Source organism: Eulemur rufifrons, chromosome 2 (assembly GCF_041146395.1).
Source record: "Eulemur rufifrons isolate Redbay chromosome 2, OSU_ERuf_1, whole genome shotgun sequence".
NCBI classification, from domain to species: Eukaryota; Metazoa; Chordata; class Mammalia; order Primates; family Lemuridae; genus Eulemur; species Eulemur rufifrons.
The window spans coordinates 38,782,782-38,798,183 of record NC_090984.1 but is presented as its reverse complement, the minus strand read 5'-3'; the positions used below and the strand labels follow the sequence as shown (position 1 = coordinate 38,798,183).

General features: G+C 36.5%; 1 protein-coding gene across 1 annotated transcript in view; it reads right to left on the bottom strand.

The window, feature by feature from the left end:
* Positions 1-15,402, bottom strand: part of RAB27A (RAB27A, member RAS oncogene family) — a 74,485-nt gene that overhangs the window by 11,643 nt on the left and 47,440 nt on the right. The window contains exons 3-5 of the mRNA XM_069459604.1: positions 12,704-12,878; positions 4,757-4,842; positions 3,339-3,442 (exon numbers count right to left, since the gene is read on the bottom strand). Coding sequence (XP_069315705.1) covers positions 3,339-3,442; positions 4,757-4,842; positions 12,704-12,856 — 343 coding nt within the window. The 5' untranslated portion in view covers positions 12,857-12,878. The remainder of the gene's footprint in view (positions 1-3,338; positions 3,443-4,756; positions 4,843-12,703; positions 12,879-15,402) is intronic.

The window sequence follows — 15,402 nt, the reverse complement described above, 5'->3', positions numbered from 1 at the left end:
AATTTCAGGACAGCTCTTTGCCTTCAAGGGGCAGCTGTGGTAACAAGCCCTACATGGGCAAGACCTAACTGTGCACCATTTCTAATAACAGCCATGCCCTTTTTTTTCTGCATGTTGTTACACAGGCTGTTCCCACATCCTTGAATACTCAGCCACAACCTTCCTTCGAGACTTGCTTCATGGTTTCCTCTACTGTGAAATCTTTCTGGTCTGCAGAGTGGCTCTGTGCTCTGTGAACAGCTAACACATCCAGCACCATGGCTGTGAGCATGGACTAGGGACCCAGGGCGCCTGGGATTGAATCCCAGCTCTGCCATTTACTGGCTGTGGGACCCTGAGGAAGGTATTTGTCTGCCTCAGTTTCCCTATCTGTAAATGGTGATAATGATACTACTTACTTCATAAGGTCAAGGTGAAGATGAAATGAGTAAATTCAGTGATTCTCCTGGTAAGGTCTGCAGACCAGCACCCTTAGTTAGCATCACCTGAGAATTTGTTAGAAAGGCAAAATCTCAGGTCCCACCCCGGATCTACTGACTCAGGAATGCTGGGGCTAGGAATCTGTGTTTGAACAAGCCCTCCTTGATTCAGATGCACACTCACATTCGAGAACCACTAAGTTAATACATGAAAGCATTTATAAGAGCTGTGTAAGTATTACCAGTAATAATGATTAATACTGTTTTTTTTGGGGGGGGGTGGAGTCTGAGAGGTGTGATTATTGGTGACTTTTTCCATCTCTTTTTCCCTAATTTTTCTACAAAGATTATGCTTAAATAAAAAGTGAATGAATCAGTTATTTTAGAAAACTCACTAAGGAAAACGACACATACATAAACAACTATAGCGTGAGGCGGGATGTGATAAGGACCCCATATGTAGTAAAAACTGTAACTGGGGTAAGAGGAGGGGGAAAATCCAGCCCGACTAAGGTTATCACAGAAAATTTCACAGAGGCCACTTTTGCCAGGTTATAAAGAATGAGCAGAACTCTAATTAGTTTTTTTAAATGGGGGTGAATATAGAGAGGGCTTTTCGGACAGAGGGAATAACAGGAATGAAAACAAAGAGGTGAAACTATGTTAAATATCTATTGTTGGGCTCTTGTACCACTTGTGTGAGGCTGCGGAAGTTTGGAAATCTTTGCTACTTTAAAGTTTCCTTACAAAACATGCTGGCACTGGGTGAGGGATGACTGTGAGCAGGACTTGCTTACCCCTCCGAACTCCAGGAAGACGGGCATTGAATAGGTCACTACCCAGGTCCTTTCAGATTTCTATCTGGGTCCAGAGGGCTCTGTTCAGTCTCTGAAACCGAGCAGGCCTCTCCGTTCGGCTCTTATCACCCTTCCAAGAGGGCAGGAAGAGATTCGTAGTTGAGAGAGAAGGGCCTGCAAGGAGCAAAGGGAGGGGACAGACCTGCTGTCCTCTCCCTGGCCACTCAGGGACCAGGGTCAGCTGCTTCTGTAATGTAACACTCTCTCTGTCCTGGCGTGCACCATTTTTATAAATACATACACATATATGAGATATTTATTTATTTATTTAAAATATATATACTTTTCAAAGCTATTATTTTGATGGGAAAAAAAGAATGATACTCAAAATGCTGACAGGCAGAGGAAAAATAAAATGTATAAACAACTAAGAACTTTCTATGCCTAATTCAGATTTTATATTCCTACCTCCGACATTGAATATTATACCTTTTTGTTTAAATGGGGGAGGAAGGGGAATACTTTCCATTGGAGACATGAAACCTTCAATATGTATAAGGTTTTTTTCTTTTTACCTAACTGGGCCATAAAGATTCTTTACTCTGTAAGGAAAAAAAAATACATGTGTATGTACACGTTTTTACATGATTTTTTTCTTTACCTATAAAGCCCAGACATCTATCTAACACCTGAGAGTTTCAGTTTCTACCTGTGAAAAACAGGGTGACTATCTTTCAACACTAAGCTTCTGAGCACACTCTCTAGGAATCCTTCTGAAGTATGTGATTTAAGAGAGCCCCAGAACGTGCCCTGAAGGCCCCAAGGAGAGGATGACGAGCAGGGACTGAGACTAAGGGATTAGAAATAGCCACCGTTCAGCTGCAAGGGAAGTGATGAGGTGTACAACTGGCCAGGCATCTAGCAAAGTGCAGCCCAGGAAGCCTGACTACATTTGGGGAACTCATACTTAAAGTGTTTAATAGCTCTTCAACTCTTAGTGGCCAATTTACTTGAGAAAAGGCATAGAAGGCCACTGCACTGAAAGCCAAAATCTCCATGTCCTTGGATAAGTCTGTTGCTCTAAGGCTCCATGTACTCATCCTGAAATAAGGACACAACACCAACCCGGATCTCCTCACAGGGTGGTTGTGAGGATCAGGTACAAAGTATGTGAAAATGCTTTGGAAACCTCAAGGTGCTATATAAATTATTTTAAAACTCATCTTAAAATAAGGCTATTATCAAAACTATAGCCACTTCCTGTGAACACATTTGGGGCAAAAAAAAAAAAAAAACCAAACTATAGCCAATTACCCTTTCATAATCCCAAAATACCAACTAATTTTTAAGTAGTAGATATTTTTAAATAAATGTTTTAAAGATTTGGATGTTAAGAATTTAATATCACAGTCTTCTCTAATAGATTCTCTAGGGTTACACTAATACAACTGAAGAAGAAAAATATGCATTTGAAAGCTGTTATTTGGTCAACTGGCAGGATTTTAAATGGCTATTAACCAATCAATTTGGAGGTTAGAATCTCTCCAAAGAGCCAAAATGAAGCTTGATGTATGTTGCACTGGGACCACTTTTGCTAATATGTTGTAGAATTTTCATGGCAGGGTCCTCTTGGCAGATGCTCTGACCCTAAAAGCAGAGATGGAACCTTCTAGGGCCAAGTGTATGATTCATTAAGCCTTCAAAAGATATCTACATCTATGTAATAGATATTTAACACCCAGGGATGATGCAAGAATTGAGAACACACAATAGGCAAGCAGATACTTAGAGATTTAACTTCTCTAAGCTTCTACTTCTTCATCTATAAAATAGTGATCAAAGTCGCCTTGGAACAGACTAATTAGGAGATTACATTTAAAATGCTGCCTTGTACCTAGAGCATAGGAAGTACTCAACAAATCAAAGTAAATGTTACTAGGAAAAGCAGAGTATTTCAATTAATTATCTTTGCCCTTAAACTAAAAACCTCTCCTTTAAACAGCACTTGCACTAACTAGGACTAACTAACTCCTCTAAAACAATTTACAACAGAAGCAGAATACAAGAGAACATTCTATTCCAGAGAGTGGGGAGCAGGACGCAGGGAAACAATAACACTTACTTATCCAGTTTCTGACATTGAGGAAACTTTGTTCATTTGTCAGATCAAAAAGTAGAAGAAAACCCATAGCATCTCTGAAGAACGCTGTTGTCAAGCTACGAAACCTAGGAACACAGAAGCAGATTGGTCAGCTAAGCCATAATCCCACTCCTGAAATACAAAGCTACATGCAATACTCTCAGCCTCTTACAAAAGTTTATCAATAACAAATTACACAATGATATTCCAAAAGTGTGTAGGACAGTTATTAATCATTTATATCAGCTTCAGTGTTAACACACCATGTGATTGGAAAACCCAGCCTGCTGGACAGGGTTGAGGAGAACTAGCTCGTGACCTCTTAGTCTCAGCCAAGAATTTATTGTACAATTATGAGTTAATTAGGCCAAAAGCCATGGTACTTGTTGTGTATGTTTTCCTTCTGTGAAAGCTCATCTTGACACTGCAATGTGTTCCATGACTTTTTAACATCAGTCTCTACAGAAATCTCTTATCTCCGAAAACTATTTCTTTGGTATAAGGGTGAGAATAGTATATTGATTCAGATGCTATCCTTTCTTGGTTTTCTGCCTTCCAAGGCTCTATCCTGCTGTCTCCTCTCTCTCTCTCTACCAGTCAGTTTCCTCTCACTTTATATATGCAAAGCCTATAAATGACAATCAAGCTCCAGGGAAGAAAATATTGGTATAAATTTGTCATCTACTTAGCAATATTAGGTTTTTCTCAAAAAACATCTTACCTTTCAGAGCTACATACCAACATAATTATGAATGAAATAATATGATGTCTAGAATTTGCTTACAAATAATATGGAGAGGGGTGAGAAGTGGTAAGAGACATACACGAAATATGATTGGCCACAACTTGATAACTATTGAAACTGAGTAATGGATACATGGGTTAATTATACTATCTTCTCTGCTTTTGAAAATGCTTGAGGTTTTCCATAATAAAAAGTTAAAAAAATAAACAAAATCCTTCAAGGTGGCAGTGAGAGAAAACAAAAGCTAGAGCTAACTAAAAGCAACTTTATATCAAGATTTCATGTGGCTTATTTTGGTCAAGTAACCTCTGACCATATGGATTAATTCCAACCAGATTTTCCACTAGGTTTCAACAATCAGGTAAGAATAACCCATGCAACTTTGCAGCTTTCTTGTGGTTGAGTAAACAGCAAAAGTAAGTGGACAAAAGTATGTAAGTCTAAAAAAAGAAGAAAAAGAAAAGAAAAAGTGAAAAGGTCCATTTTGAAAAGGATTCATTTTGACCTTGTATGAAATATAGCCACCATTATCATCTCCAAGTGATAAATTCCCTGCTAATTTAGCAACAGATCTTACTGAGCTTTTTTCTGCTCAGGTCACTGTGTTATTTTTCTCTTTCTTTCAGTAAGGAGCAGCTAACTGAAGATCTCTTACCTCTCCTGACCTGCTGTGTCCCATAACTGTAGGTGGATTCTCTGGCCTCTGCCAATGGCTCCATCCGGCCCATTGGCTCTGTACACCTAAAACAGCAAAGTGAAAGAGAAAATAAGAGAACTATTGACACTAGTTAACTCTTACCACTTTTCTATTTGATACAAATCTGCAAAGCATATAAACTTCCAAAAATAATCTCATCTGAAATACAGTCATGTTTGTATCTTATGTCAAACAATTTTATTTGAATAATATAACAATTTGTATTAAAATATAGACACATATGTTTTATAATTATATTATAAATGTAAATGATGCAATAATTTACATAAAAATAACAGTTTGCCTTTCCTCAAGTTTCCCTTGAGTAACTAGTTTCAGGAAATATTACCTTTCTATGGCTTTTCCCCATCCCATGTTTAAAAAGTGCTTTTAAAATAATTTTATAGAAAGCCCTTCCGGAACAATAGAGAAAGGACCTCCAAAAATTTCTTCCTCCAAAAAAGCAACAAAAAACACTGGTAAAAATTGTCAAAATCAACTTTTTCAGAACTCTGGAAATTAAAGGTTTGCAACATTCCAATGGGCATTTATTCAAGAAGAATGACTGCATATCAGTAAAAACAGTTTGTTTTCTGGTGTTTTCAACTTGTCCTATTCCCATCCGCCTTGCTCTAGCTCTGCAGTGGCCTTAAGAATCAAGAAATGCACAAATATGGTAGCCATGAAAACCATCAGTCTAGCAGCCACTGTGGACAGTGGAGGCAGAATAGGTTTGGAGCTCCCTAAAAGTCCTGTCTTCAGAGAACTGTCAAGAAGCTCCCTGAAAAGCTTGGTCTGCAGGCTTTGTCTTCATTTGACCTCACTCAAAGCTTTCTCTATGAAAACAGCCCTATCCCTATGGCATTTGTTGAAAACTATTAGTGGCAATTATTTAACACCATAGCTACCAGAGATAGCCAATACTATTTAATACTTAGGGTTAACAAAAGTCTAACCTGGCCAGAGCAGTGGCTCATGCCTGTAATTCCAGCACTTTGGGAGGCTGAGGCAGGAGGACTGCTTGAAGCCATGATTTCGAGACCGGCCTGAGCAACACAGCAAGACCCTGTCTCTACAAAAAATAGAAAAATTATCTGGGCATGGTGGTGCACATCTGTAGTCCCAGCTACGCAGGAGGTTGAGGCAGACAGATCGCTTGAGCCCAGGAGTTTGAGACTGCAGTGAGCTATGATGACACCACTATTCTCTAGCCTGGGCAACAGAGACCCTGTCTCAACAAAAAGAAGAAAAGGAAAAAGTGTAACCAGCTGGGTGTAGTGGCACATGCTTATAATCCCAGCACTTTGGGAGGCCAAGGCAGAAGGATCACTTGAGGCCAGGAGTTTGAGACCAACCTAGGAAACACAGCAAGATCTCATCTCTCAAAAAAATTTTAAAACTTAGCTGAGCATGGTGGCTCATGACAGTAGTCCTAGCTTCTCAGGAGGCTGAGGCAAGAGGATCAGGAGTTCAAGGTTGCAATGAATTGTGATCATGCCACTACACACGAGCTTAGGTGACAGAGCAAGACCCTGTCTCAAAAAAAAAAAAAAAAAAAAAATCTAAAAGAATCTGAGAGACTTATTGGTTCAAGGAATTTAAGAAATTCTGTCCACTCCTTAGCTGTCCACTAAGTTGACTGAGTAGGGATTTCAGCTGCACACAACAAAAAATACAGACTTTATAGAATTATAAAGTCACTAAACAAAACAAACAAACAGCACTAAACAAACAGCAACAACAAAAATAAATAAATAAGCCGCAAAAATAAGAAACCCAGTCTGGGAGGAAGAATCTAATTTCTGGAGTTGCCATATTGTATTATTTTAAATATCTAGTTTTCAACAAAACTTATAAGACACATAAAGAAACAGGAAAGTGTGGCTCATACATAGGAAAAAAGCAAGCAATAGAAACTGTTCCTGAGGAAGCCCAGATGTTGAACTTACTAAAGACTTTAAATTAGGTATTATAAATATGGTCAAAGAACTAAAGGAAACCACGTCTAAAGAATTAAAGGAAAGTATGTGAACAATGGCTCACTAAATACAGAATAAAGATATAAAAAGAAGTAAATAGAAATTCTGGAGTTGAAAAGTACAATAGTTGAAATGCAAAACTCAATAGAGGGGCTTAACAACAGATTTGAAATGACAGGAAAAATAATCAGTGAATTTGAAGATAAGTCAATTGATATTATCCAGTATAAGAAACAGAAAGAAAAAGAATGAAGAGCATGTCAGAGAGCTGTGGAACATAACCAAGCATACCAATATATATATATATCTTGGATGTCCTGTAAAAAAAAGGAGAGACTGAAAAGGGCAGAAAAAATTTGAGAGATTTTTCAGCTTTTCAGAGTGCTGAAAGAAAAAAAAGACTATCAACAATAAACTCTATATTCAGCATAGCTACCCTCTAAAATTAAAGGAAAAATTAAGACATTCTCAGATAAAAAAAAAAAAAGAGAGAGAGAGAAAAGTCATCTCTAGCAGACCTGTCCTATAAGAAATACTAAAGACAGCTCTCGAGACTGAGCTGAAAGGATACTAGACAGTAAATTCAAATCCACACAAAGAAATAAAGAGCACCAGTAAAGGTAACTACATAAGTAAATATAAAAGACAGTATAAATGTATTTTTGTTTGTAAACTCTTTTTCTCCATCTGATTAAAATACAATTGCATAAACCAGTAAGTATAAATCTGTGTTGATGGGCACACATTATATAAAGATGCCACTTGTATGACAGTAACACCACAAAGGAGGGGGAGAAAACAGAGTCATACAAGAGCAAAGTTTTGTATAGTATTAAAATTAGGTTGATATTAATCAAAACTAGATTATTAAAAATTAAGATGATAATTGTAATCCCCAGGGGAACTATTAAGAAATAACTCAAACATATACAGTAAAAAAAAAATGAAAAAGGAATTAAAATGATATACTGGAAAATACTGATTTAATACAAAATAGAGAAGTCAAAGAGAAATCAAGGAACAAAAAGACATAATACATATGTTAAAAGAAAATTAGTACAATAGAAGACATAAATTCTTCCTTAACAGTAATTACATCAAATGTAAATGGATTAAAGGCTCCAAATAAAAGAGACTGACTAAATGGATTTTTAAAATGGGATCCAATTATATGCTATGTACAAGAGACACACTTTAGAGTCAAAGACACAAGGAAGTTGTAAGTAAAAGGATGGGGAAAAATATGCCGTGCAAACAAAAGAGAGCTGAAGTGGCAATATTAATATCAGACAAAATACCATTAAAACAAAAATTGTTACTAGAGACAAAAAAAGGATATTTTATTAATTAACTATAAAAGAGTCAACCCATCAAGCAGACATAGGGATAAGAAGGAAAAAGTAGACAACAATAATATTTAGAGACTTCAATACTCCATTTTCAAGAATGGATAGAACAAACTAGGCAGGTCAACAAGGAAACAGAGACTTGAACAACACTGAACCAACTAGACATAACAGGCACCTATAGAACACTCCACCCAACAGCAGCAAAACACACATTCTTCTGAGATACACATGAAACATTCTCCAGGATACACCATATGTTAGGCCATAAAACAAGCTTAAATAAATTTAAAAGACCAAAATTATACAAAGTATATTCTCTAACCACAATGGGGTAAAATTAGAAATCAATAACAAAGATACCTGGAAAAATCACAAATATGTGAAAATTAAATAGCACACTCTTAAATAAATAATGGGCCAAAAAAGAAACAAAAGAGACACTATAAAATACTTTTAGATGAATGAAAACAAAAACAACATGTGAAAATTTATTGACTAAACTAAAGCAGTGCTCAAAGGAAAATTTATAGCTATAAACACCAACATTTAAAAAGAATAATCTCAAATTGATAACCTGAGCTTCCACCTTCAGAAACTAGAAACATAAGAGTAAACTAAACCCAAAGTGAGCAGAAGAAAACAAATAATAAAGATTAGAGTGGAAATAAATGATCTTTTCTTTGAAAAGATCAACTAAACTGATAAACTTTTAGCTAGACATGACCAAGGATAAAAATAGAAGACTCAAATTCCTAAAATCAGAAATAAAAGGATACTACAAACCATGCAGAAATAAAAAGACTATGAAGAAGCACTATTAACAATTATATGCCAAAAAATTAGAATATGTAAATGGAGAAATTCCTAGACACAAATGACTGAAACTGATTTAAGAAGAAACAGAAAATCTAAAACTATAACTAATAGATAGATTGAATTAGTAATCAAACAACTCCCCACAAAGAAAAGTCCAGGCCTAAATATCTTCACTTATAAATTCTACCAAATGTTTAAGGAAGAACACCATTCCTTCCCAAAATCTTCCAAAATATAGACAAGGAGGAAAACTTCCCAACTCATTTTATGAGGCCAATATTACCCTGATTCCAAAACTAAAGACATCATGAGGATGTGGGGAAAAAACTCAGACCAATATCCCTTCTGAATATACACACCAAAATACTAGCAAACAGAATCCAGCAATATATAAAAAGGATTATATACCAAGACCAGGAATAGCAAGGTTGGTTTGCCATAAGAAAATCAATTCATGTAATACATTAACAGAATAAAGGACTAAAAATACAATCATCTCAATAGATATAGAATAAGCATTTGACAAAATCCAACACCCTTTCATGATAATAAAACAATTTAAATTTGGAATAGAAGGGAATCTCTTCAACCCAAGAAAGGACATTTATTTAAAAACTGACAGCTTATATTATACTTAATAGTGAATATCTAAATGTTTTCTCCCTGCGATGAAAAACAAGACAAGGATGTCCTCTCTCATTACTTCTATTCAGTGTTTTACTGAAGGTTCTTCAATGAAGCAAGAAAAAGAAATAAAACATATCAAATTGGAAAAGAAGTAAATTAGCAGATGATATGATCTTATATACAGAAAATCCTATGGCATAAATACAAACAGACACAAAGACTATTAGAGCTAATAAACAAGTTCAGCAAGATTCCAATATACAAGAATTTAAACCTTAAATTGTATTTCTGAATACTGGCAATAAACAATCTGAAAATAAAATTAATAAAATCAATTTATAATAGCATCAAAAAATATTAAAATATTAATACTTAAGAATAAATTTAACAACAGTACAAAACTTATACTCTGAAAGCTACAAAATATTGCTGAAAGAAATTTAAAAGGTCTAAATAAATGGGAAAAAAATCCCATGTTTGTGGATCAGAAAACTTAATATTAGGAAGATGGCAATAGTCCCCAAATCTACCTACAGATTCGATTCAATCCCTGTCAGAATACCATCTAGCTTCTTTGTAGAAATTGACAAGCTAATCCTAAAATTCATATGGAATTTCAAGAGACCCACAAGACAATCTTGAAAAAGAAAAAGGTTGAAGGACCCATTCTCCCCAACTTCAAAACTTTCTACAAAGCTACAGTAATCACACCACTGTGGTACTGGTGTAAAGATAAAAATACAGATAAATGGAATAGAATTTAGAGTCTGTAAATAAACCCTTACATTTATGGTCAAGTGATTTCACAACAGTGCCAAGACCATCCAATGGGGGAAAGAATAGTCTTTTAAACAAATGGTGCTGAAACAAATGGATATCCCCATGTGAAAGAATAAAGCTGAACGCCTATTCACACCATACTGAAAAATTAACTCAATATGGACCACAGACCTAAATAAGGGCTGAAACTATTTGCATATCTTATTCATTCAAATACACACACACACACACACACACACACACACACACAGCCTCACCACAGTCTTAACTCCTTCCCTGGCCTTTGATTTTTTGTATTTAAAATTGATATTTATAAATTTATAATGCACAGCATAGAATGATCACACATGCTATGTATTAACACAATGTAGGTAAGGATGGCTATAATCTAGTAGGAAATAAAGTGTTTGTGAGGATGTGGAGAAACTGGAACCCCCGATGCATTGCTGATGAGAATGTAAAATGGTGCATCTGAGGAAATTCCTCAAAAGTTAAACGTAGAGTTATCACATGGCCAAGTAAGTCCATTCCTAGGCATATATCCAAGAGACTTTAAAACATACATCCACACAAAAATTGTATATGAATGTTAACAGAAGCAATATTCATAATAGCTAAAAAGAAAAAATTCAAATGTCCAGCAACAAATGAATGGTAAACAACATGTAGCATATCAATACAATGAAACATTAGTCAGACATAAAAAGGAATGAAGTCCTGATACATGCTAGAACATGGAAGAACCTTAAAACATTATACTTAGTATAAGAAGCCAAACACAAAGGCCACATATTGTATGATTCCATTTACATGGTATGTCCAGAAAAGGCAAATCTGTTGAGACTAGATTCATGGTGGTTAGGGGGAGGAGAAATGGGGAATCACTGGTAACAGGTATGGGGTTTCTTTTTACAGTGATGAAAATGTTCTCAAATTAAATTGTGATAGTTGCTCAACTTTATGAATATACCAAAAACCACTGAATTTATAGTTTAAAGGGATAAATTTTACCTTTTGTGAATTATATCTTAATAAATCTATTTTTCAAAAAAACAAGGTTATAAAATGAGAATTAAAAATAATCACATACATATATATAGATTCTACCAATTATATGTCAATACTAAAAATTTCATTAGGATCCCATTCTTACTCAGTGTGTCTAAGTCTCTATAAGACTCTCTGTTAGGTCGGCTCACGCCTGTAATCCTAGCACTCTGGGAGGCCAAGGCAGGAGGATCACTCAAGGTCAGGAGTTCGAGACCAGCCTGAGCAAGAGCGAGACCCCGTCTCTACTAAAACATAAAAAGAAGTTATCTGGACAACTAAAAATATATTTAAAAAATTAGCCAGGCATGGTGGCGCATTCCTGTAGTCCCAGCGACTCGGGAGGCTGAGGCAGAAGGATTGCTTAAGCCCAGGAATTTGAGGTTGCTGTGAGCTAGGCTGACGCCATGGCACTCTAGCCTGGGCAACAGAGTGAGACTCTGTCTCCAAAAAAAAAAAAAAAGACTCTCTGTTAGTAGAAGAAAATACTTAGAGTGGGTAAAAGGCAATGACCTTCTGTCTTGTACCAGGGACTCTGTATCTTCCTCTGGTAGAATGCATTGCATTGACCGGCCTTTGTCATTAACCTCCTGGCCACTTGTTGACCTGCTTTGTGGTAACAGTGGATTTTTTAGCAAGAAATGTAGTCCATGGAGAAGGCCATCTTCCTTCATCTGCAACTATGACACCATGGCCTTCTGCATTCCCTTCTACCACTAAAATAATATTCAGTCTTAAGGTTCTTTGAGTTTCTTTTTTTTTTTAAAAAAAAAAAAAGCCTCTCCCTTCAACATTCTGCAGAACATCACATCCACTACCGCATTCCCCACTCCTACTCCAACCTCACCCTCCTGGCAGCAGTGCTGAGTTCTGCCACTCAGTGTTCCATATGGAATTGCTGAAGTTTAATTAAGAGGAATGCCAATAAAAATGATAAGATACCAAAGGTGGAAGGTATAGCCCACAAAACAAGGGTATGTGGGAGAGGGTGGTTGGGCAGGCTTCATGACAAAGGTAGACAAGTAACTTTTGTGGAGTTCAGAGGGGAACATACAAGCCAAATGGATACTATGATAAAATTTAAGGGGACTATTCACTTTTATATTCTCTGCTTGATTTTACATGAAGTGTCCTTCAGCACAGCCTGTTCAATCACACTGCCTGTATTGCACATAACACACTTTCATATGCACTCTTCAACTTTAGATCCCAACCTTTGTCCTCCTAACTCCTACAAAGTAAACCCAACAGACAGGCCAATGTTGACTCAAACATTACATTTTTATATAGAAGGATTTACAACTTACCACTCTCTTTTCCCTGAAATCAATCCCCACTGTTGTGATAAATTTGGAATTGAATTTACCATCTGTGTACTGGTAAAGTACACTGGTCTTCCCTACTCCAGAGTCTCCCAAAGCTAAAAACTTGATGAGGTAATCATAATCCCCATCAGACATAATGAAGAACTCAGTGGTTCACCTGCAAAATACAAACAAATGTATATTTATTAAAAATCCATTACAAAACATTAGAGTTACCCATTAATATAGTGACAATTTAATAATTCAGTCCAACAAGCACTTCTACGTAACACCTACATGTCTAGGGGTTCTGTGCAGAGAGGATTACATATCAGGTCCCCAAGAACCTAACAACTTGCTAGAGGAGAAGCTACTGAAACAACAAATAAGTATAGCTTTAACATACCCATTTTAGTATATTAAGACAAAAATTTCAAGTAAGAATGATAATCAAGAAGAAGATAACAGTCACTAAGTCTTATCTGCAGACCATATAGAACAAAAACTAATAAAGGAATGATATAAGGAATGATAGGAGATCTTAGAGTGCAAGTGGTTCCAATTTCCCCTCCGTTTTCAAAGTCTCCTACCCCTGGATCCTTGGCTTCTCTCTCTCATAAAAAGAGAGAAAATGGACACCTAGGCAATTTTATTTATCTTATTTATTTTTATGTTACTACAGTTTCTTCAAAGCCACTTAATTCTTTTTTATTTCAAAATATTAATCAAAGGGACACAAGTGTTTTTGTTACATGGATATCTTATACAATGCTTAAGTCAGGGCTTTTGGTGTGCCCAACACCAGAATAGTGTTCATTGTACCCAACAGGTAAGTTTTTATCCCACACCCACCCCGCCATCCTCCCACCCCCTTCTTAGTTTCTCATGTCCTTTATGTTGCTTTGTACCTATCTATTAGCTCCCACTTCTTAGGGAGACATGCGATATTTTGTTACATGCATAGAATGTGTAATGGTCCCCGCTGGTCCCCTCTAAGGGCTGAGTATTCATCATTTCTATGTGTTGGGAACATTTCAAGTCCTCTCTTCTAGTTGTTTTGAAATATATAACATGCTGTTCTTAACTATAGTCACCCTATTCTGCTTTTGAGCATTAGAACTTGTTCCTTTTAACTGTATGTTTGTACCCATTAATCAACTTCTCTTCATTCCCCCCACTAATCGATGCCAATAAACTGTCCTGAAAATCAGAAAAATAATTAGCTATCCCATCACCATGGACAACTCTACCTGCCCATTCAAACACACATTCACCTATTCACATGCACACCAGATGCCCTACATTAGGTCCATGCTCTTGTCCCCTTTTCATCCAACCTCATATCCAGAAACATTGCTGTCATACTCAGTGCTTACTATAGGATTATTTCTATAGATCAATAAAATTAATAAAAACTTAGGCAAGAATATGTATGGATTTTCAAGGTTACTCCCCCTCCGCCCTCATCCTCAACTTTGTGACTCACCTTATGCTGAAAAATCCTAAATGCCGATCCCCAAGAGCCACTGCAGTGTACTTCCTCAGAGTGCCTTAGCACAGACCTGTGATCTCACATTTCAGATATGGCTAGCTAGTCGATAAGGGCAGAGCCTCTACAAACATTCATGATTCTATTTGCTCACTATAAAGAGTGACACTTGACAGATGATGGCTCTCCTGTGGTATTAGCTTCTGTATTTGCAGGCGTAGGTCGCCAGTATTAATGGCACGTAACAGAATTCCTCTCCAAAAGATGAACACTTGGGCATCAACATTCTAGCATGTCCTATCACAGCATCTCACTTAGCTCCAAATTATTCAGAAATAAGAGCTCAGAATTGAAAAGCAGGTCCAGATGATGTTTAATCCCTTGGGGGGTGGAGTTCCCCTCAAACTGAATGGGGAAGCAGAGAGCAACTCCAATCCTGCAATAAGAATGAAGCAAGAAGACACTGTGGCTACCTTATTTCCTCTTTACTTCTAATTTGAAAAAAGTTGGTCTTTTCTATAACCATGTTTTTATAACATTTAAGGTATAGGAGAAAATGCTGTTACCAATGGCATCAATATTCCAGGATTCTCTAAACCTACGTAAGTGGAATTCAAAGACTTGGATGAAACTATCCTTGCTGTACCAACAATTTAATGTGTTTAACTTTCATGGGTGAAGAATCACACAAGTGAGTCTGCAAATGATTCTTGTGAGTTTTGTTTTCTATTCACGATAGCAATACTAACCAAGCCATCATAAAGGAAATGTTAACAAACCAAATACCACAAACTGAAGGTATAGATACCACCACCAATATTAACCATGGTTTGCATTTTTCAGACCGCACCTTTAAGACAATTATCTGCTTTCTTAATCTGAAAATAAATGCTCAGACCCTTCACTCTCTGGGTTCAGTCTTCTAAAGGATAAAGCAGAACCCAGAGACATAAATTGATTTACATGATCTAGAACCTAGATCTCCTAGTTCCAAGTCTAATGTCTCTTCCACCTCAAGCTTCACATGCATTACTTATTTTTTTACAAATGTATATTAGGCTTAAAAGTGATCAGTGGTATGATTTTTTTTTTTTTTTTAAGAGACAGGGTCTCATTCTGTCACCCAGGCTGGAGTGCAGTGGTGTGCTCATAGCTCACTATAACCTTGAACTCCTGGGTTCAAGTGATCTTCCTGCCTCAGCCTCCTGAGTAG